This window comes from Leuresthes tenuis, unplaced genomic scaffold, assembly GCF_036924035.1.
Source record: "Leuresthes tenuis unplaced genomic scaffold, fLeuTen1.0.hap1 SCAF_1, whole genome shotgun sequence".
NCBI classification, from domain to species: Eukaryota; Metazoa; Chordata; class Actinopteri; order Atheriniformes; family Atherinopsidae; genus Leuresthes; species Leuresthes tenuis.
Genome location: NW_027325355.1, coordinates 33,653,547 through 33,675,094, shown reverse-complemented (window position 1 = coordinate 33,675,094; position 21,548 = coordinate 33,653,547). Strand labels below are relative to the sequence as shown.

The window sequence follows — 21,548 nt, the reverse complement described above, 5'->3', positions numbered from 1 at the left end:
TATTAAATTTTCAGGTGTTTGAATTTAATTTAATTTTGTTGTTTTCAAATCGATTGATAATAAAGTTTCTTTGAAGAACCCCGAACACACCTGAGAGCCATCCTGCAAACAGGGTTTGGATTTAAATCACTGACTCACTGAAGCTCTGTGTGACCAAAAGTAGGTTTTTTCCCTTTCAGCTCTGTCTTGGGGTCACATGCTCTGGCAGCTGATGCTGACCTCGGATCAGAACAACTTCATTGTTAAAGCAGAACAACAACAGCTTCTTTATGTTCAGGGGAGCTGCTGCCGACCAATCAGACGTCACTTCCTGTCTCCCATCAACATGTTCACAGCATCTTCTGCTGAGTAAGAACTTCAGCTTCAAAGTCATTAAATTATTTATAGAAGTAAACCAAAGTCTTATCAATAATTCAGAGACGTAAAGACAAATATTTTCTCATTTCTCTGTATGAGTTTATTTGAGTTTAAGTTTTTTAAATCTAGGTTTCATGTGAAGATATTCTCCATAAATTGATTTGTGATTATCACGATTATTATCGCGGTTTTGTGTATATATTTAAAATGTTAATAAAACATATTTAGGATAGATTATTCAGGATAAAATTAATATACTTTATTAATTATATTGGTTCTGTGTAATTTTAGTAATATTAGTTACCATAACTTTAGGCAACAGTGAAACATTTATTTCAATTTATCATTTTTGATGTCATTTATTTCTTTTATTGGCTATTTTAATCTTTTAGGTAATTGTCATTCTTAAAGTAATTTTTTTACATACATGTTTTTTTTTTTTTTGTTACATATTATAAATATTTTAAACGTCTTCAACCATCAAAGCTTCAGCAGGACGTTGATGACGGGTTAGTTTCTGTCCGTCACCTGTCATCCACAGCTGGACAGCTGCTGTGATTTAATGCAGAAACACAGACAGAATGAAGCTGTTCCTGCAGTCAGAAACACTCCAGCTCTATAGATACAAATAGTTACTAGTTATACTTACTTACTTAATAGTTACTCTGTTGATCCCAGAGGGAAACAGGTTAGCAGTAAGTTAGCAGTTAACTGTAAGTTAACAGCTGTAAGTTAGCAGCTAGCTGTTTATGTATTTAGCAGATGCTTTTATCCAAAGCGACTTACAGGTAGGCAGATAGGGTAAGGGGCCTTGCCTAAGGACCCCGACTGGAGGTAGTAGTACCTTTCATGCAGGGGCTTTGAACCCAGGTCACCCTCATGAAAGGGGGCAATCTTACCACTACACTATCCAGTCCTGGCTAGCTGTAAGTTAGCAGTTAGCTGTAAGTTGGCAGTTAGCTGTAAGTTAACAGCTGTAAGTTAACAGTTAGTAGTTAGCTGTAAGTTAGCAGTTAGCTGTAAGTTAGCAACTAGCTGTAAGTTAGTAGTTAGCTGTAAGTTAGCAGTTAGCTGTAAGTTAGTAGCTAGCTGTAAGTTAACAGCTGTAAGTTAGTAGTTAGCTGTAAGTTGGCAGTTAGCTGTAAGTTAGTAGCTAGCTGTAAGTTAACAGCTGTAAGTTAGCAGTTAGCTGTAAGTCAGTAGTTAGCTGTAAGTTAGCAGTTAGCTGTAAGTTAGCAGTTAGCTGTAAGTAGTTAGCTGTAAGTTAGCAGTTAGCTGTAAGTTAGCAGCTGCTAGCAAACAATCCTTTCTCATCAACAGTGATGGACCAAGCCAGACATGTGCACAGCGTAACTCGTAGTAATGCATGTGAACCGTTAATTACTGCGTTTAAACATTTTGGATATATTAACCTCATTAAACCTCCATCTTTATCAAACAAAGTAATGTAATGTGTTCACAGAAGCTTGAACATTTCAGATTCTCACACAGACACATAAAACTGAACTCTTCAGGCTTTATTTGATGTTCCCTCCTCTTTACAATCATACAAAATCAATGCAAAGTATTGCTCTGAGTGACTGAACACAAATGATATGAAAGCAAACATCAAAGTAATGACACCTGCTTTTAAATCCATTTGGATCAATGAGCATTTTCCATCATCTATAATCAATATATCATCTTTTATTCGGCCTCGCTTTTAGCTGAAGGTCAGAGAGGACAAAAGTTTTACATCATCAGTTTCTGGAAAACCATAAAAAGAGGTGACATCATGTTTTCAGATTAATGAAAAAGCTCATAAAGAGTGTAAATCATAGAAAGAAAGCAGCGAACAGCAGCAGCTTTTTGTCTCTTTGGCTCCAACAAATCAAAAAATGGGAATGATTGAAACAGAGACGACAAACACACATCTCAGCAAGTGTCACATTAAGACACAACGATGCCACAGGATGCAGGAACGAGTGCCGAAAACTAGTTTTACACAGTTACACTGAAACTTTGCTCAGTTGTTTGGTGTTTCTAGCTGAAAGTTAAAGGGAAGCAGAGCAGCAGAAGGGAAGCGTCCACTCACAGATGAGTCTGAAATAAAGCTGAAACTAACAGGATTGTTTCTGTTTCTCTGCTTCCACACAAACGGCTGCAGTTCAACTGTTTTCTAAACCAAAGCTTTCAAATGTTGCATGTCGGTTTCATTTAAAGTCTGCTGGAGCTCAGACTGAAAGGCTGGAAATTAGGAGGAAACACAACGATTTATTTTCATTCAGGAGATTCAACCATTTATCCTTCATTCCTGTTCTGCTGGAACTTCATTTCCCAAACATTTCTCAAACATTTGCCAAACATTTGCCAAACATTTCCCAAACATTTGCCAAACAGTCTCATGAGTTGATTTCTGAGGTTTCTGGTCTGAACCTCCTGGTTTGTGGCCTGAACCTCCTGGTTGGTGGTCTGAACCTCCTGGTTTGTGGTCTGAACCTCCTGGTTTGTGGTTTGAACCTCCTGGTTGGTGGTCTGAACCTCCTGGTTTGTGGTCTGAACCTCCTGGTTTGTGGTCTGAACCTCCTGGTTTCTGGTCTGAACCTCCTGGTTGATGGTTCGAACCTCCTGGTTGATGGTTCGAACCTCCTGGTTGATGGTCTGAACCTCCTGGTTGGTGGTCTGAACCTCCTGGTTTGTGGTCTGAACCTCCTGGTTGGTGGTCTGAACCTCCTGGTTGGTGGTCTGAACCTCCTGGTTGATGGTTCGAACCTCCTGGTTGATGGTCTGAACCTCCTGGTTTGTGGTCTGAACCTCCTGGTTTCTGGTCTGAACCTTCTGGTTTCTGGTCTGAACCTCCTGGTTGGTGGTCTGAACCTCCTGGTTTGTGGTCTGAACCTCCTGGTTTGTGGTCTGAACCTTCTGGTTTCTGGTCTGAACCTTCTGGTTTCTGGTCTGAACCTTCTGGTTTCTGGTCTGAACCTCCTGGTTTGTGGTCTGAACCTCCTGGTTGTGGACAGATAGAGTTTGGAGCAGGGTGGATGTGGCCTTAGACATATTCGGTTCTGGTCCTGACAGAGTGGCGTCCTGGCTGCACTGGGACCAGCGGGATGTGGACAGGTCGGTTACAGTTCTGCTCCTGCAGATACAGACAGGAAGTCAGCAGCAGTGTTCCCGCCACCAGGTGCAGGACTCCGGCCGTCCAACCGCAGAACAGAGCATCGCCAAACTCCCAGCGAGGAACCACGTCTGGAACTGACTCGTCAAAGAACCGCACCACCGTCAGGTGAGCAATGTAGGAAACCGGAACAAGGACCAGGATCCCAGCCGCCAGGGACAGCGTCCCACCCACTGCCTTCAGGGCCCTCTTGCAGCTCACGTCCTCCATCTGGCGTTGGCAGCCATTGACCAGGTTCATCCCTGGGATGGCCAGCAGCAGGCCCAGCAACCCGACACCCAGTGCCGTGCACATCAGGATCCGGGCCAGCTTGATGTCCGGCGGTAAGCCCAGCAGGCTGTCGTAGGGCCGGCACTCCTGCAAGCCCAGGTCCTGCACCACACAGGTCTCCCACAGCCCCAGCTCGAAGCTTTCCGTGGGGAGAAGCTCTGTGGACAGGGTGAGCCAAGTGGGCAACAGGGTGGTGGCCAGGGAGCAGAGCCAGGTCCCCGCCAAGAACAGGACCCCCAGCAACTCCAGAGTCCGAACGCTCGGGTCCATGACGGCAACGCTCAGGGTCTCAGCTCCTTGCCTTCAGGAGAGGGGCCCTGCTCGCACATCACTGCTGCAGGAGAGCAGCTCCTCAGTCCAGCTGGGAGAATCTGCACCCCCCCTCCAGCAGTCAGAGGGGAGGCAGTGATTGGTCGGCTGGAAACAACACCATGGCTGTGAGGTCGCCTGCAGGCAGGAGACAGGATGTTATCGATGCCCACAACTCTGCCTGAAAGGCGTTTGAACCCCCCCCCCAACAGGGACGCTGCCCGTTTTACACGGTGTCTGTTTGTTCTTTGTTCGCCAGAAAAAATACAGGAAACGACTGAGGTTTCCATGGCAACATCGGATAGGCTTTATTGGGAGCAGAAAGAGATTCAAGTTGTACATATTTCCACCTCACATTTCATTTCAGGATCAACAGTGTCCATTACCAGAGGAGAAATGAGAAGTTTCAGCATGTTCACAGCTTTTTGAAAACTTACCTGTGACAGTGTTCCCTTAATTTAATATCTATCAGATCAATACGATGCACTGTACATACTGACACTTTAAGCATTCCTCTTATTTCTGTTAGCAGCAAAAACCATCCTTTTATCAAAAGTCAAAGTGAGATTATCTCTGCTTCAATGTGGAAACACCAGTGTTCTGCCTCAAGATAAAACTATTTATTTCCCTTCAGCATTGATATATAAGTCCAAACAGGGTCAAAGAAGTCTTATTTAAAACTGTGCATAGGTTTTACTCTGTTAAAGGGATTCTGAAACCAGACGGTGAAATTACAACCAATCTAATTAAGATCCAACCTGCTTTAAAGAGAAACAACTCTCCCTTAAAGTGTTGAAACTGCAACTCATAGATGAAAAACAAAAATATACCGCAAAAAGTATTAAAATTGATCAGTTTGTGTTTCTTATATCTTTCTGTTTGGTCCTGTTTATCAGCCATGTATGATGTGACATGCCTTTACACTGTAAAGAAGCTCAACTTATGACATTACTTACCGGACACCAACAAGAACTACAGCTAAAAGTTGTTTTCAGTCATTTTAGTAATATTCTTCATTATAGCTTTTATATTCAGACACTTCAGTTATAATAATTTGGACGTACTGCAACATGAAGATAAAACTATTTCTGTTTTCTATCATATTCTACATGTACAGTTGTTTGATTCGTTATTCTTGTGTTTTAATCTGCAGTTGCGGGTTTTCTTGATGTAACGTCGTCCTCTTCCGGACAAAGTGGGAAGAATCGCAGCAGAAGATATTTAATTTTGTTTATCTAAACTTTTATTTGTTTGAATATTTTTTTAGTTATTAAACCATTTGTTTGTTTGTTTGTTTGTTAGCGTTTTAATATATTTTTGTCTCCTTTTCCGTCTCTTCTGGGGTGAAAATAAACAAAAACAAAAACGGCTGAAATACGTCACAGACCTCAGACGATGACGCCATAAGCGTGCGCCGCCGGTGCTGCTTTGACTTCTGCGACGCGCGTCTCCGGTAAAGATGTCGGTGTTTCACGATGAAGTTGAGATTGAAGACTTTGAGTACGATGAGGAGACGGAGACGTTTTACTTTCCGTGTCCCTGCGGGGACCGCTTCGCTATAACCAAAGTGAGTACGCTGAGAACTAATTACGAACTCCGAGCGAATTCAAACCAAAGTCCACTTTAAAAACCTCTGATTATTGCACTGCCCATCCTTTGGGGAACTTAGACATTGAGAAGTTAATATTTTCATCGCTTCCAGAAAACACCAAAGTCTTCTGATGTATTCTGCTTGGACTCATTGAGTATTTTTTTTTTATTATATTTACTTTTTTAAATAGTTTTTACCATAAAGTTGCTTTTAAACATGGCGACAATGATTCAGAATGTCATTGTTTTACCAGTGATGGTCAGCTTCCAGTAAGAAGCCGAAATAATAACTGAAAGTAAATGGCTATTGAAGAGTCAGGGCATGGTTTGTTACTTCATGAATAAAATGGGTTTAAATGAGTGTTGTGTCATGAAGACATGTTCGTGCAGATGAGAGCTGAGAGAAACCTGAGATCTGTGTTTGTGTTTTTAAGGAGGACCTGGAGAACGGGGAGGACGTGGCGACGTGTCCCAGCTGCTCGCTCATTGTTAAAGTCATCTATGATAAGGTAGCTGCTGAATCCTCAGGTTGCACACTCTGATCCAGTTGTTAAAAAACAGCTTTTAGTGGAAAATCTGTTCCATATCAGCACCTGCTCTTTCAGTAGCATTCAGTTTAGATGTGAAAGTCAAAACCACAGAGGAAGAACATTAAGTTCCTCTTTTTTTCTTAAATGTTTAATGTTTTCGGGCATCAAGTCAAGTTGGAGATGGCAACCATCCACCCACCATCTGACAACAAACCGCCTCAGTGGGAAAAAGCCACATGAGTGTTTATTCTTGAGCAGTACTCTTCTTCTATGGGCCTTTTTATGGCGGTAAGGTGGCCGCCCTGACAGATAGGATGTAAGAGGTTGATTGGAAGGCCATTAAAAACGTTTGTTTCGCTTCGGTTCACACTTTTAACTGCCTGATTTTGAGAGAAACGGTTTGAAATGTTTAAGTAAATCCAGGATGAAGTGGGACAAACTGTTTGTGTTTCAGGAGTTGTTCCTGTCCGGAGAAATCATCGAGGCTCCGTCGACCTCGGAGCACAAACTGCAGCCGGCTCAGTCCTGAACGAGGAAGCAAGTTTGTACAAACTTTATGCGAACAAAGAGACGCTGACGTGGAGCCTCGCGTTTTCCTGTGCTGGGGGGCTGTTGCATGTTAGCTTTCATGATTTCCTGTTGTGTTCATGGTGAGGAGCGGCGTGTTTTCACCTGAGGAGTCTGAAGGCAGCTACGGGTCGGAGCTTCCTGTTGCGTCACGCTGCCTTCGATTACGACTGGGAAAAATCAAAGAACTGCACCACAAATCAGATTTAGGGACGTTAATGTTTGCATCATCTGCTGGAAAAGGAGCTTTCAGTCTTCTTTTGCTTTTCTTCATCCAGTGAAACATCGGACAGCGTCCTGGTCGCTAAACAAAAAGGCTGAAAATCGCCTGAAGACGAGTTCAGACGTCCCAGTTCAGGACTTTCAAAGCTGCAACAGACGCTCTGCTTGAGTTTTCTGCTGAAACTCGCTTGTTTGAAGCTGTTCGTCAGTCTATTTTAGCTGTTTGTCTTTGATGTGGAAATCGGGCGTAAAATCTCCTGAATGAGGCTAAACGGAAGTAAAACCAGGTGCCTGCACCTGTGCGTCACCTTTATATCGAACCTGCGGCTGATTGGCCGACTGTTCGGAGCGATGATGGCGACATAAACGAGTGTTTGAACGGATCGAATCTACGGCGAAGGGCGAGTCAACCCCGCAGGTTTCAGTATTTCTGAAGATTCAATGTGCTCTAAAACGTCTGGATGGTGTCATTAATTTATTTGTATTTTCAGACATTTTTACCTCCATTTGTTTTTACTTTTTTAAATATGTCCCTCTTAGGGTCCCGTACATCTGTCTGAAAGTGCACTTTGTGCTGTTTGGGTCAGAAGAAACATAATTTAAGCAGTTTGAACAGTTTGCTTTGATTAAAAAGAATAAAAATACAAGAAATAAAGTTGCTACTGAGTATTATTGTGAATATTTTATTCACACTAAAACAAAGAATATGACTTAGCAGTTGGCATTTAATGAAGAATTTGACTAAATTTAATTAAAAAAAGACAAATGAGATTTTCCACTCAAAGGAAGTAAAAATGTAGCATTACCTGGTTATTATTTATATATATATATATATATATATAGGTTTATAGGTATTATATATTATATATTATAGGCTAACTATGAAACTGCTGCTGAGAATTTATCTTAAATAATAAAGCAGAAAGTAAGATTCTTAACTTCCCAATTTAGGTCAAGTGAGTGCAGCATGATCTGAAGTTCAAATTGGTGGAAGAAGAAGAAGAAGAAGCCATTAAAGGCCATGAGCAGAAAAAGGTGCCGGAAAGTTCCGAACTAATTAATAATTACCCGAATCTTTGCTACAAATATGCTGGAGATGTCGGTAACTTTTTGGAAATGTTGGAGAAACCAAGTGGGGAGTTTTTTTGAGTCGATTCACTGATGTAAACGTTGCCATGTCAACAGAAACTCGGGCATTAAATAAATACCAGAAAGCATCAGAAACAGGATCCCAACAAGCCTTTCATTCTAATAAAAATATCTTTATTATAAACTGAAGCTCTGCTGCTTTAAATCTAAATGATTTTAAAAGAGGAAGATTACAGTGAAATAAAGCTCAAACAAATGGGTTTAATACACAGTATATGGAACAAACCCCCCACATTGGTCAGATCATTGTCCAAAAAGGTGACAGTAAATGAGGAATGTGGTTTTATTTCTGAAGAGGAGTAAATTTGTAGCATTTCTTTCAGCTGAAAGATTTACTTTTATTTGATTTTAATTGTGACTTACCAGCCTCCACCAGGTCAGTGACAGGTTAATTAGTTAGGTTAATTAGTTAGGTTAGGTTAAACCAACTGCCAGCATCCAGCTGGTTGGTTTGGCTGCTTCAACCATCATTCTGCAGGTTGAAATGGAAAAGAACTGAACTCCCAAAGACATTGAGCTCTTTAATTACTGAAAAACTATTAAATCCTACAGCCTGCACCCCATAATGTGCCTAAACTGAGCTTTTACAGTTTAAACCAGTTCATTATGACTGTTGTTGGATAGCGAGAGGTTTGTTAAATGGGTGGAAAAGTTTTGTTTTTTACATTTCAACCAGAAAGCTTCAGCTAACAAAGTAATGTGGGAACAATAATGTTCATCTTTCAGAAAGGAACAGCAGGAACTCCTTAGAAGTTGGTGTACGTCATCTTCATTAGCTAAGCTGTTAGCGTTAGCTTCAGCTAACAAAGTAATGTGGGAACAATAATGTTCATCTTTCAGAAAGGAACAGCAGTAACTCCTTAGAAGTTGGTGTACGTCATCTTCATTAGCTAAGCTGTTAGCGTTAGCTTCAGCTAACAAAGTAATGTGGGAACAATAATGTTCATCTTTCAGAAAGGAGCAGCAGTAACTCCTTAGAAGTTGGTGTACGTCATCTTCATTAGCTAAGCTGTTAGCGTTAGCTGCTGCTAAAGGAAGAAATAAATCAGTAAATAAACCATGAGGAGTTATTTCATTAGCTAAGCTGTTAGCGTTAGCTGCTGCTAAAGGAAGAAATAAATCAGTAAATAAACCATGAGGAGTTATTTCATTAGCTAAGCTGTTAGCGTTAGCTGCTGCTAAAGGAAGAAATAAATCAGTAAATAAACCATGAGGAGTTATTTCTTCATTAGCTAAGCTGTTAGCATTAGCTGCTGCTAAAGGAAGAAATAAATCAGTAAATAAACCATGAGGAGTTATTTCTCAGATGCTTCCATTTCCCTGCTCTGAAGTTCAGGCTCTGAGAGCTGGAACTGATCCTCTTTGTGGCTCAGCTCCTTCAGTCCAGCGTTGAACTGGACCAAGTTGTTAAAACAGTGGGATGAAAAGTGTTTGCTGCACATTCACAGTCTTTAGCTAACTCTGCTGGAACATTAGCCTCAGATATAGTTTATCCACTGGGCTCTTATATCCTCTGAGGCTGCTGCTGGATGGAAGATGCATGCTCCTCAGTGCAGCTGACAGCAGAATATTTCCACCAGAAGCTGGCTTCATCCGTCCAGCAGGGTGGATGCGAGGGGGCGGGGCTTAGTAGAGGAGGCGGAGTCAAAGAGTGATGTCCTTTTCAGTCAAATTCAAGTAAGTTTTATTTATACATTTATATTTACAACAAATGTCATCTTAGGAGGCTACAGTCCTGAATGTATTATTTGATCTTATTTTTAATTGTTTGTTTTTTTTGTTTAACATGAAAATGTCTACATTAAAAATACAGTGATTCCTCTCTGATGTCACAGTTTGTCACATGTGCAGCAAACTAACTGCAGCTGAATGGTCTCAGCTGCAGAGAAACACAACATACTGATATTCAGTGTGAAGCTTTGACTGGAAACACAGAAAAACAACATCCTGGAAGAATGGCAGCTTCCATCTTTAAAGGACTGGAAGAGGAAGAAGTTTCCAAGGAATCATTTAGAAGAGTTTCAACCAGAAACTGACTGAATCCATGAATCTGAAAAGGTGTTTCTGAGTGAAAGAGACCGACATGTAGAGACTGAACTATCTGTTCAACAGTGATTCTCTGACAGGAGGAAACTCTTTGTGCTCAACACAGAGACACTGAGGAACCAGGTGACCAGGACCAGAACCCAAACCCAGGAAGCAGAGGTTCTTCTTCAGTGAATGTGGTGTTGAAGGTGTGGAGAGGAAGGAGGATGTTACTCTGTTATTGTGCCTGACAGAGTAACCTCCATCACAGCAGATCAGACTCCAGGACTGATCGTTCCATCCAAACACACAGTCACTGCCTCCTTCTCTCCTGCTGATTCTTCTGTAACTCACTGATATATAAACTCTTCCGCTCCACTCGACCTCCCAGAAACAGCGACCAGTCAGAACATTTCTACACAGCAGCTGATAGTCATTAAATCTGTCTGGATGATCGGGATATGGCTGAACCTCCTCCACATGTGTCACCTTCCTGTTGTTGTTGGACAGTTTCAGTCTCCTGCTCACTGTGTTTCTGTCGATGGTGAGTCGACAGGAATCTGATGGAGAGAACAAACACAATCCAGCTGCAGTTACTGATCTATCATCTGTTCACTTTGATCAGTGAGGGATGTGACAGTGAAGATGGCTGGATGTCATGAATCAGATGAAGAACACACTTACACTTCCTCAGACCTGGTGTCAGCCATCGTTCTCCAGCAGGCTCCACCCTGAAAGGAGGAAAAGAACTGCTAGAGTTTTCAGGACTCCACAACTAGTACCTAGAATGAGCCAGTCACATTCCAGCTTATGCTGGAGGAGTTGTGGAGCACATCCTGCCAATCAGAGCCATTTATTCTGGTTCTGTCCCAAACTAAAGACACTCTGGGGAGAGGTCTTTGATGCTCTTAAAGACCCAGAAAGGAGGAGGGGGGTCAGAGCAGTGTGACTCTTGAAAGAAAAAGCTTTTTACTTTAAAATAAAGTCAAGGAAGAAGAAAAGCGTCTCTTCACTTCCATCCACAGCCTGCTTCTCTCCAGCCCACCTGCTGTTTCCATGGTTTCAACTCGCAGCTTCCTTATAATCAGTCGCTGCAGCAGCTCTTTAAACTTTACATCCAAGAGCTCCATCATTTGCTCCTGAGCCTGAGCCCTGCCGTCCGGTCCCCACAAACATGAAACCACCGACTGCATCTCTTTACAAAGTCTGACTAAAGGAGGCATTTTAAAAAGCTGTGGAAGAATAAAACTGGTTACCTTTCGCCAGGACGTTTTTCTGAAAGAGCTCCGTGGCGAGGACGTTTCCAGCCGGGCGGTAGTGTCCAACCACGAAGGCCTTGGTGCCGTCACAGGCCATGCCCACACCCAGCCGCTGGCTGTCTCTCCACACCAACTGGGTGAAGTTTCCTTCAGGAAGGCACAGCAGAATGATAAGGCTGCGGTTTCAACTCTTTTCATCTTCACACAAAACTTAGCTCTGGTTTGTTTTGCTGTTCAGATAAAAGTCAGGGGTCTGTACCGAGCGGGTCCAACATATCCAGGTTATCTGCTGGTTAACTAACCCTAACTAGGTAGATGAGCTGCTTATCAGTAAGTGAACCCGGGTGTTCTGACTCTGGGGTGCAGCTGGCATCAGCCGACCAATCACAGTCGTGTATTTCTGCTGCTGCAGACAAAGCAGGAAGGATGAAGAAGATAAAAATGGAAGAAACGTGATCTTTAAAGTGTGAATTCCTGAGATAACTTCTGTCACTTCCAGGTCTTTGAGCCCCGAGTAGATTTAATGATCAGGATTGTGCCTTTCATCACACGTGAGGTCGCCTGCGTCGGTGTGGATTCTGATTGGTTGTGCTAACCGACACCAAAACGGGGATTTTAGGTCATTTCCACAACATTTTAAATTGGGTACGAATATGAAGTCAGAGACATAAGATGGAAATAAATGATTTAGAGGTCAGTGATCATAGAAAAGGTCACTTTAAAAGCCAGGGGGACCAGAGGAAACGCCACCCGTATAAAGATATCAGCAACCGTCTCTTCATGATGGACCTTTCCGTGCATCTCGAGTCATTCTGGTGATACATCCTGGTCAGGAGGGGTCCAGCTTGGTGATCCTGAGCTGCTGAACCAGAGGTTTCCTCAATGAGACGCATCAGATTTCATCAGGGGAGCAAAATCAGTCAAAGTCGTTGGGAGTGGGATGTTTCTGTTGCCCTGTTGATCATTTCTGGCGTGAACTCTGATGTTCTCGAGGTGTTCGGCCCATCTTTTACTTCTTTGGATCCTCCTAACGACGCCAGTCCAAGCCTGGCTCTGTCTGCAGAGGGGTGGGTGTAGATTAAGTTCATTCTTGGGTGCCTCGTGGTCATTAATAATTGGAACCTTCCACTTTGGTGGAGCTCTGGCGCCCCCCTTTTTGTTGAGGTCTTTTTCTGTAATTGCAGAATAGAGGAGACTGATGTTGCTTTGGGGAACAGGCCCAGGCCGCTCTGAACAGCCTCTGACTAAAGTTGGGTGAACCGAGTCTTCAAAGCAGGGCTGTAGGTCATTAATAAGCTCTGCGATACGAGCCCGATCTTTGTCACGATGTGATGAATCATCAGAGTCCATGACTGTGACCTCAGGGTAGTTCGGCATATTTTCAGCTGATGTGTCGTACGCGGGTGGAGCTGCTTGGGTGTGTTGGGTTTTTACCACTTTTGTGTTGGTATCCAGGTTTGCTGAAGTTGTATTCCTCGATCTTTTCATACCAGTGATCGACAGCTTCCTTCCCTGAAACATGACACGGAGAGAAGGGGTTTAGAGCCTTATTCTAACCGATCATAAGTATGACGTCATCCAACCCTGAGGGTTAAACATGGGACGTTTCACCTGTTGGGACAAAGGAGTCTGAGCTGTACATATAGTAGGTGCTCTCTCCATCCTTGGTGCCACTTTGCTCCAGGCTGCCCTTCTCCAGCAGCCGGTCGGCCCATTTCTGAGCTGCAGCGTTCATCTCGCCGTTGAGGGTCAGCGGCGGAGCGTGGTGCTTCGCCCGGTAGCTGTTGACGGCGTCCAGGAACTCCTTTCGAAAGCTTTTATCTACAAAAAGCCCCAAAGATAATCAGGTCGTGAGCTGTCAGGGGGAAGATGTGCTGCTAACAGGTTGAGGTGTGCACGTACCTGCTCTCACTGGCAAAGGGAAATGGTCTGAAATTAAATGAAAATCAAAACTTAAAAACAAATAATCTGACAGAGCATCACCCTCAAACATCAAAATGCCCCCCCCCATCCACCACCATTTAATATGTAGCCTTTTTACTTCAATAGATTAAGGAGCAAAACACTGGAAATGGAAAACAAATGATGCCTTTTTCAGCCCAGTCTTTGTCAAATGCACTAAAACTGAGGGTGAATCCCCTCCTGATGCGGCTGCTCGGTATCTGGATACACGGGTAGGTGATCTGACATCTGAATGCTCTTTTATTACCTTTCATAGCAAATAAAAGCAGGATTTTACAGCATCTGATAGCTCGTGTAATGAAGGGCGGCAGCTGAGGTGCAGTGGGCAGCTGGACAGGACGCCTTTCTCCCTGGGGAGGGTTTTCTGGACTGGTTCTGCTGGGAGGGTGCCTCAGAGCAGACCCAGGGCCAACTGGAGAGACTCAGTGTCCCCCTGAAAGAGCTGAGAGAAGGAGATTTGGGGAGCTGAGCCCATACTGCTGACCTGGATAAAGCAGAAGGGTGGATGGAAGTCTGGCTCAAACCGGTGTTCCTGTTACTCTCTCCATTTTTGGTCTGAGACTCGCTCTGTGCGCCATCGCTTCACCTGAGGAGGAGCTACGCCACCTGCTGTTACCACGAGAAACTACTTTTCCTTTTGAAACACGCGAAACCCTCAGACTCCACCCACCGCTCTCAGGTGGCCATGACCAGAGGACGGCTCCTGGGCCATCGGCCAATCAGGTGAGCATGTCATTATGGTCTCCGTCTCGCCCTCGAAACCAGCCCCGTTCGCCTTGGTCAGTTTCCTTTTTAAGTTGAGTCCTTTAAACCTCCACGCTTATATCCTCTTTGCTGGTTTGTAACGGTATCATGTGATCAAAGTGCTGCTCACAACCACAGCGTAAGATGCTAAATCATGACCTTTGACCTCTCCACCTCACGGCTGGAAACACTCCGGAGTATCTCTGTTCCTCTCCAGGTACAGACCTGTGATGCTGCTGAACTCAACCGATGCTCCCAGACTTTAGCCCAAAGCTCCTTCCTTCCTGTGTTAGTCGAACTTTCGGCTTCACCAGGTAAAAGTCACTCCAAATAAAAGGCTGGTGATGTCATGGACTGTCGGTCCAGAGCAAAGCTGAACACATTTTTAGTTGCTTGGAACAGAATATTTCTCTGGTTACCTTTTGGCAGGACATTGCCCTGAAAGCATCCCTCGTTGGTGAAGTTTCCAGCTGGGCGGTAGTGTCCAACCACGAAGGCCTTGGTGCCATCACAGGCCACGCCCACACCCAGTTCTTTGCTGTCTCTCCACACCAACTGGGTGAAGTTTCCTGCCGGAGGACACGGCGGTTTAATAAAGCCAGAGCGAGGCGCTGTGTTTCCAGCAGTCGCAGGGTTTCATCCTCTCATGGTGCACAGCCTTTGGAGGCACGTTGACCTCATTTACACATCTCAGACGTCTGTTTTCTGTCGCTCTGGAGCTGCTTGGGTGTGTTGTGTTTTACCAGTTTTGTTTTGGTATCCAGGCTTGGTGAAGTCGTAGTCCTCTATCCCACTGTACCAACGATCCACAGCTTCTCTCCCTGAAACGTGGAGCAGAAATTAAGCCCGACCCAAACCGCTCGGAGGCAGTAACAGAGCTCTGAAATATGGGACGTTTCACCTGTTGGGACAAAAGAGTCTGAGCTGTACATATAGTAGGTGCTCTCTCCATCCTTGGTGCCACTTTGCTCCAGGCTGCCCTTCTCCAGCAGCCGGTCGGCCCATTTCTGAGCTGCAGCGTTCATCTCGCCGTTGAGGGTCAGCGGCGGAGCGTGGTGCTTCGCCCGGTAGCTGTTGACAGCGTCCAGGAACTCCTTTTGAAAGCTTTTACCCACACAAGGCAGCATATCTGGTGCTTGTCCAGTCAGAGTGAAAGAAGAGGCATCGGGAGGATCATGTCCTTCGTGGTGAACAGTTTGTGGGGAAGAAACAAACGCACCTGCTGCTGTTGGTGTGGGCATCGGATCTGAAATCAGAAACACAGAATTAGCATAGATCCAGGTAGACTTTCCATTTAAAATCCCTACACTTAGCTTTTCTACCTTCTGCACCATCTAAAGCTCAACAGTGGATCTGCGTGGTTGTTAGGGGCTTCTCAGTGTTTTATTGCTCTTATTCCTCTTCTCATTATGTCTGTATCACTAAGGAAATTACTTCAGCATGTCCATTTTCAGGATTTGATCTTTTTGGGATGATAGTTGTTGGGTTCAGGTAAATATTTGCTCTGTTCTCATGTACAGGTGAGGCGCGTTTTCACCTGCTTTGCTTTGGTTTCCAGGCCTGCTGAAGTCCAAGTCCTTGGTCTCGCTGTGACACGAGTCCACATCTGGTTTCCCTGAAACAAAACAGAGAAATAAAGAGACACTCAAGTGTGGAATTCAATACCAACTTAAACCTTTGAAAGACTCCAACATTCCTTTGTGGGGATGGTTGTGTGTAAGGACCAGATCCTCCAATTTACTACAACCTTTGCCCTATGAAAGTTTCTCAGTCCCTCGTTTACTTACTTCTTTGTACAAGTTCTTCGTGAAATCATGAGCTGCAATTTAAGACCTTTTTCACGATCGTACGTGGAAGAATACAGAAGAAGTCATTATTTAGGAGCCACACTGCCCCCTAGTGGTGTAGTGTTGAATAGTTAAATTAACACTAATTGAATTAATTCAGTAACTGGATGTTTATATGAAGTAATGTTAATCGATGTTTCCTGCTGTTTCTCCTCGTGCTCTATGTTTAATACAGGAAAATAACATTATTTGGTTCGTTATTCACACATCAGAATTCAGATGGATATCTGAAAAGTTATGAGACTCAATCATTAGCTGTGTTATGTCATGTTGTTATTTGAGGTCTTTATGTCTAAGTCTGTTATATCTTTAACCTTCATATCTTAAGTTTTCAGATTGTTTATGAGACGGAGGAATGGAGAAATAGAGTTTCTGCTTTATCCAACACTAAAGTGCGCCCAGGCACCACAGGTTCAGGCATCCCATTGGCTGAGAGTGTAGCGTAAGCCTACGTCAGGCCCCGCCCCCGCGAGTCCGGAACCCGCGAGTCAGAGCAGAGAGAGAAATGAAGTAACCAGAAGGAACAAAGATGGAAAGATGGAGACAGATGACAGGATAGAAAGATGAAAAGACCAAAGAAAGAAGGATGAAGTAGTAGAAAGATACGTTTTTCATTCGTCCATCTCGTCTCCATGTTTGTTTGCGTTTCTTTTAGCTCTGCTGCTGCAGGCGTCACTTAGTTTTTCTTACCAGGACAGCCAGCGTTAAGCTTATCAGCTTTTGGTGATTTTTTTTCTGAATTTAAGTTCACCTCAGAGCTGGTCAGCAACCAAACCAACTCCGACACCGGGACATTTGGTCATTCTTTGCAGTGAACCCTCGATACAAGCCAGTTCCGTCTCCCGGGCCGCCAGAAGCCCCTCCGGTGCAGAAGAGCGACCTGTTCAGGCATCTCGAAAGTCGCCCACCACTCAGGAAGGCCTTGAGCTGTGGAACCGAGAGGAAGCCACTTGGACCCGCTGGCGATCACCTGGTGTGTTCAGAGCCGACTAACTGGGCTAAAGTGAGGTCAAGTAAGGTCTCCTCGAACCTTTCAGACGGTATGCGGTGGGTGTCGAGAGAATTCACTGTTAAAATGATGCATGACTCCAAGATGTTAGCCTTTAACCTCAAATAGTAACAAACCGAGACTATTTGAATAACTCCGGTACCCCTCGATCCCCCTTAGTTTCTTTTATATAGTCCTCCATATTCAAAGCATTTCCCGGTCATCTTAATGTTTTGGTCGTATCGTTTTGATAGATGGTGCATAAATACATATAATTATTAATTAAGGTTGTGTTGTACGTTTTCTTTACGTAATTTAAAAGGATTCACGAAGTAGCGCTATGAGACTGAAACATTCATTTTAACACCAGAATCGTCTTTTTCCTTCTTTGAAGGTGGTGCCCATCAATACGAGCTTAAATAAGGTTTATTTACATCGTGAGAACTTCTGGAAACTCTAAATCTGATAGGAATAATTCTACTGTGAGTTCTTTTGGTGCAGAACTTACCCGGCCTGGTTGGTGTCGGTACAGAGGCTGAAATTACAAGATAAAAAGTTCTGTCAACATAACTAAAGACGTTACAGCCAACTCAGGGACTGAAGTCACTGTTATTTTCGTGGTTGGGGCTTTGGCTGGTGGATGCTGGTGCATGTAGGGTTTCGGTGCCTGGTTCTGGTTCTCACCTGCTTTGCTTTGGTTTCCAGGCCTGCTGAAGTCCAAGTCCTTGGTTTTGCTGGGACTCGAGTCCACATCTGGTTTCCCTGAAACGTAAGTCAGAGAAATAAAGAGATCCGTTTCTGATATGAATAATTCTACTGCCTCAACTTCTTTAGACTCAGAACTTATCCGGCCCTGTTGGTGTCGGTATGCAGGCTGAAATTAGAATAAAAGGTGCAAAACAATCCGTAGATGCAACTAATCCAAAAGAGCATGATCCTTGTGCTCGGATACAGTGAGTTTTATATGTCAGGCTGCAAAGCAGAATCCTTCGAGGTGTTGTTGCCACAGATGCTGACATGTGGACCACATCTGTAACCTACTCCTCGAGTCTCTACATTTACCGCTGCTGCCTCTCAAAGGGATGCAAACCATTCCAGAGAAATTCCTGTTAAGCTAAAAAAGGCAAGTGTTTCAGATACAGTTGAACATGAAGTCCAAGCAAACTGAGCAAATGAACCCCATGACAGCAACATGCTGCCTTACCTCTCAGGGCAGGCTGACCAGAGGACAAACCCAGATGGGAGGAGAGTGCAGGATCTTTAGTCTGAAGATGTTTTATCATCCTCTTGGAGGCTTCCTCTCCTTTCTTTTTCACGTCGTCGATGAGTCTTCGTGCCTTATCTGCTCTGGTCTGGTTCTCTTCGATTATCGCCTCCTTCTCCAAAGTATTGACGACGCCGTCTGTGATGAGGCCGTCGAGGATCTGTTTAAGGATCACGAGCGACACTCTCTCCACGAAGTCATTACGGATTCTGTTGAGCTCGCTCTCTGCAGAAAGTTCAAAGAGATGAAACACTTTGGTCTGTTCTGGAAATGTTCATTTCCAGGTCTAGATCTTATATATTTATACAACATATATTTCCAGGTGTATATATTGATGGCGACTGCTGGGATAGGCTCCAGCCCACCCGCTACCCGATTAACGGACTGTCGGTATAGAAAATGGAAGGATATATTGATGGCAGAAACAGGACAAAAACCCGTGAAGCTGATCTTAAGAGTCCAGATCTGGTTCTTTCCTCTGAAATTAAAACCCTAAAACATGCCTTACGGTCCAGATTGGGTCATATAATGGAACAATAATCACGGTTTTACAGGAGATAATGACAGTATAACACGTGGGCTCTGATTGGCTGAGTATCAGCACGTAGCATTGGTATTAGCACAAGTATTAGCACGGGCTGCGCTTCACCTTGCACCAACAGGTTGGAGTTGGCAAGCTTTCGGTGCACCTTGAGACTGGCTGTGCTGTGGCAGCTGTGATTGGTCAGGCACTGAAAGCTCCTCCCACAAGTTTCTGAACTCCTACCTGCTGAAGGTGGAGGAGCTGTTGGAGCTGCCGTGGGCGGAGGGTCTTCTGGCACAGCTTGTGAGGAATTCCCCTCAGTTTTCACTGGCTGCTGCTTCACAGGTTTCTCTATTTTTGCTCTAAAATAGAAAAAGTAAACGTCACGTCACTGATTGTTTAAAAACGCAGTTTGGATTAATTCTTCTCTTATCTGAAGTATCAGTTGAGCTGCTGCTTTTCCCTCATTTTCAGTCCTTGTTCCTGAGTTTTTTCATTGTTTTTTCTTTGTTCAGCAACTTAACTCTGACCTTTGAACCCTTCAGGCAGAAAAAAGGCTCCTAATTCAAGGGATGAACCAGTGTTGTGTCGACACAGAACAGACAACTTAGCAAAGAAGCCATTTTAAACTGGATCTTTAGGCTCTTTGTCACAAAGACACATAATTTGTTCCCATTTCTTTAGCTGCATCTATGAAAAACAGCAAAGAAAACACAGTTTGACAGACAGAAAATAGGATTTCTGCAGCAACAAGGTGATTCCCAAAGAGCTATTAGCTGAAAACTTGGCATATCTCAGCATGGTGTGCAGTGTGTCCTTAAAACATTTGAGGAAACTGGACAAGTGGAGGACAAAAGAAGAAGTGTCAGGCCTAAAAAACTATCTCCAGCAGATGAACAGGATCTGAAAGTGATGTCCTTAAGAAAGAGGAAAAAATCCAGCTGTGACCTGACAGGACCTGAGAGATGCATCTGGACCTTCAGCTGATCCATCTACTGTTGGCCCAAGCCTCATCAGAAATGGTCTCCATGGAAGGGTGGCTGTCAAGAAGCCGTTCTTAAGGAAGGGAAACAGGGAGAAAAGGCTGAGCTGTGCCAAATGACACAAGAAGTGGACTGAAAATCAGTGGCAACAGGTCTTATGGAGGGATGAATCCTCCCCAGAGCCCGGACCTCAACATTATTGAAGCAGTGTGGGATCATCTGACAGAGAACGGAACAAAAGGCAGCCCACATCCAAAGAAGAGCTTTGGGATGTCCTTCAAGAAGCCTGGAGAACTATTCCTGAAGACTCCTTAAAGAAATGACAGAAAGCTTGTCTCAGAGGGTTCAGGCTGTGTTGGAGAATAAAGGAGCTCAGACCAGATATTCACTTTAAAGCTGCTGAGAGCTGAGAAAAAACTCTGTTTCTGCCTCAGATTCTGGGTTTAGATTTAAACATGTTTCCTGTAAATATTCAGTCTGGACTGATATCCAAAGTGAAAGTGAAGCCCATGAAAGCACCAAAAACTAATCAGTCACATCCTCAGGTCAGGCTTATTTCATCATTAAGTCCTGAATTAGACTAATTCTGCTCTCCCTAAGACCAAATTCAGCTACAAACAGTCGATGCAAAGCACCTCAAAGGTCTGAGATAAATTAAATCAAAATCTGACTGAGGATTTATTCATATCCAATGATCCAGGACCGATCTTTTACAAACTGCATTTTGGATTTTAATCGGAGTTCCACAGGCTTCACTGCAGGTGATACTCAGCTGTCCTGTAACTTTATCCAGTTAGCTCCACATTCTGTCTGCCTCGGTGTGGGATCAATGCTCTGATACAGAATTCCAGTCACCCCCATTATCCTGCTGCTCATCATCCATCCAGTTTACAGCAGAGCATGAAGACATGAACAGTTTGACTCCTGCACAACGTGCAGTTTGTGTCTTTGGTTCCTTCGGTTGCGTCTCGATGGGATATGAAGCCCCCAAAGGTTTGTGATGATTGAATTGATATTGATTGGGCCTTCTCTGAAATGTGAATACTCAGTGTTAACTTGAAGCTTACTTTTGATGAGTGGAAGTGAGCCGTTTGCCCCCAGTTTCACCGACGGCTGCATGTTTGAGTTCATAGCTGTCAGGTTTCTGAACGATGCTACAAACCCAAGAGGACAAAACAGGTTTATTTTTCATTTCTCTGGACATCCAACAAACCATTTAAACCTATTGTAGAATAACTTCTGCATGAAGTATTTGAAGGGTCTTAATTCCCAGACTGATGGGCAGCTGCTTCTCTAAGATCATTGCTGGTGTCTTTCCTCCTTGGCATCGTGTTAAAACACACCTGAAAACTGACAGCACTTTTATTCCCTGAGTTTCAACACCTGAGGGACAGGTTATCTTGATTATGACTAACATAAAACCCCAAGGGAAGGAGGTCGTACCGTTTTAAACGACTAAATTATTCATTTTAAACAATGAAATCAGTATTTTTGCGTGCCTCACCTAATAAAGTTATTGGGAGTCATTACCAGAAAGGTTCAGGGTATGAGTTCTTTATTGGGAAAATAGCTCCTGTTATATAGCAGATTTCCTCATTATCTCAAATATTTACAGCACTTGGATGTAAAAAAACGTGCTCGTCTCAGCTCTAATTTCAGAACCATGAATTCAGGAAAGTGCAGCTCGATGAAAGGTTTCCTTTGTATGCATCTGAAGGTATCAGAAGTGGACAGCTGAAGCGATATTTACCAATGGGTGCCGCACCAATGCAGACATCTGGAGATCAAATTTGAGGACTCGG

The 21,548-nt window shown here is 43.7% G+C and overlaps 4 protein-coding genes across 4 annotated transcripts in view; 1 reads left to right on the top strand and 3 right to left on the bottom strand.

Annotated features, from left to right (window-relative positions):
- Positions 1–15,379, bottom strand: part of LOC140291215 (uncharacterized) — a 67,963-nt gene extending 52,584 nt beyond the window's left edge. Inside the window, exons 1-12 of the mRNA XM_072379399.1 lie at positions 15,043–15,379; positions 14,885–14,962; positions 14,561–14,710; positions 14,068–14,201; positions 13,882–13,964; positions 13,675–13,839; positions 13,338–13,364; positions 13,047–13,264; positions 12,870–12,947; positions 11,433–11,582; positions 10,861–10,907; positions 9,963–10,736 (exon numbers count right to left, since the gene is read on the bottom strand). Of these exons, the coding sequence (XP_072235500.1) occupies positions 10,879–10,907; positions 11,433–11,582; positions 12,870–12,947; positions 13,047–13,264; positions 13,338–13,364; positions 13,675–13,839; positions 13,882–13,964; positions 14,068–14,201; positions 14,561–14,710; positions 14,885–14,962; positions 15,043–15,268 (1,338 nt within the window). The 5' untranslated portion in view covers positions 15,269–15,379 and the 3' untranslated portion in view covers positions 9,963–10,736; positions 10,861–10,878. The remainder of the gene's footprint in view (positions 1–9,962; positions 10,737–10,860; positions 10,908–11,432; positions 11,583–12,869; positions 12,948–13,046; positions 13,265–13,337; positions 13,365–13,674; positions 13,840–13,881; positions 13,965–14,067; positions 14,202–14,560; positions 14,711–14,884; positions 14,963–15,042) is intronic.
- LOC140288524 (putative claudin-24) lies at positions 1,877–4,125 on the bottom strand. Its single transcript, XM_072379192.1, has one exon. The coding sequence runs from the start codon at positions 4,052–4,054 to the stop codon at positions 3,386–3,388; it is 669 nt and encodes a 222-aa protein (XP_072235293.1). The 5' UTR covers positions 4,055–4,125; the 3' UTR covers positions 1,877–3,385.
- Positions 5,444–7,635, top strand: dph3 (diphthamide biosynthesis 3). The gene is made up of 3 exons (XM_072379194.1): positions 5,444–5,660; positions 6,118–6,192; positions 6,668–7,635. Exons 1-3 carry the CDS (start codon positions 5,553–5,555, stop codon positions 6,740–6,742), a joined length of 258 nt encoding a protein of 85 aa, XP_072235295.1. The 5' UTR covers positions 5,444–5,552; the 3' UTR covers positions 6,743–7,635.
- A 2,433-nt stretch (positions 15,380–17,812) lies between the features above and the next one.
- On the bottom strand, positions 17,813–18,851 carry LOC140291199 (caspase recruitment domain-containing protein 18-like). The gene is made up of 3 exons (XM_072379398.1): positions 18,845–18,851; positions 18,181–18,504; positions 17,813–17,850 (listed from the first exon to the last, which is right to left on the bottom strand). Exons 1-3 carry the CDS (start codon positions 18,849–18,851, stop codon positions 17,813–17,815), a joined length of 369 nt encoding a protein of 122 aa, XP_072235499.1.
- Positions 18,852–21,548: the final 2,697 nt, after the last annotated feature.

Bases quoted from the DNA above. Each gene is read 5' to 3' on its own strand.
- LOC140288524 (XM_072379192.1), bottom strand. From the start codon at position 4,054: ATGGACCCGAGCGTTCGGACTCTGGAGTTGCTGGGGGTCCTGTTCTTG.
- dph3 (XM_072379194.1), top strand. From the start codon at position 5,553: ATGTCGGTGTTTCACGATGAAGTTGAGATTGAAGACTTTGAGTACGAT. The intron at 5,661-6,117 runs GTGAGTACGCTG...TGTGTTTTTAAG, and splicing joins ACCGCTTCGCTATAACCAAA to GAGGACCTGGAGAACGGGGA. The intron at 6,193-6,667 runs GTAGCTGCTGAA...TTTGTGTTTCAG, and splicing joins TTAAAGTCATCTATGATAAG to GAGTTGTTCCTGTCCGGAGA.
- LOC140291199 (XM_072379398.1), bottom strand. The intron at 17,851-18,180 runs GTAAGGCAGCAT...TTCTAATTTCAG, and splicing joins TGGTCAGCCTGCCCTGAGAG to CCTGCATACCGACACCAACA.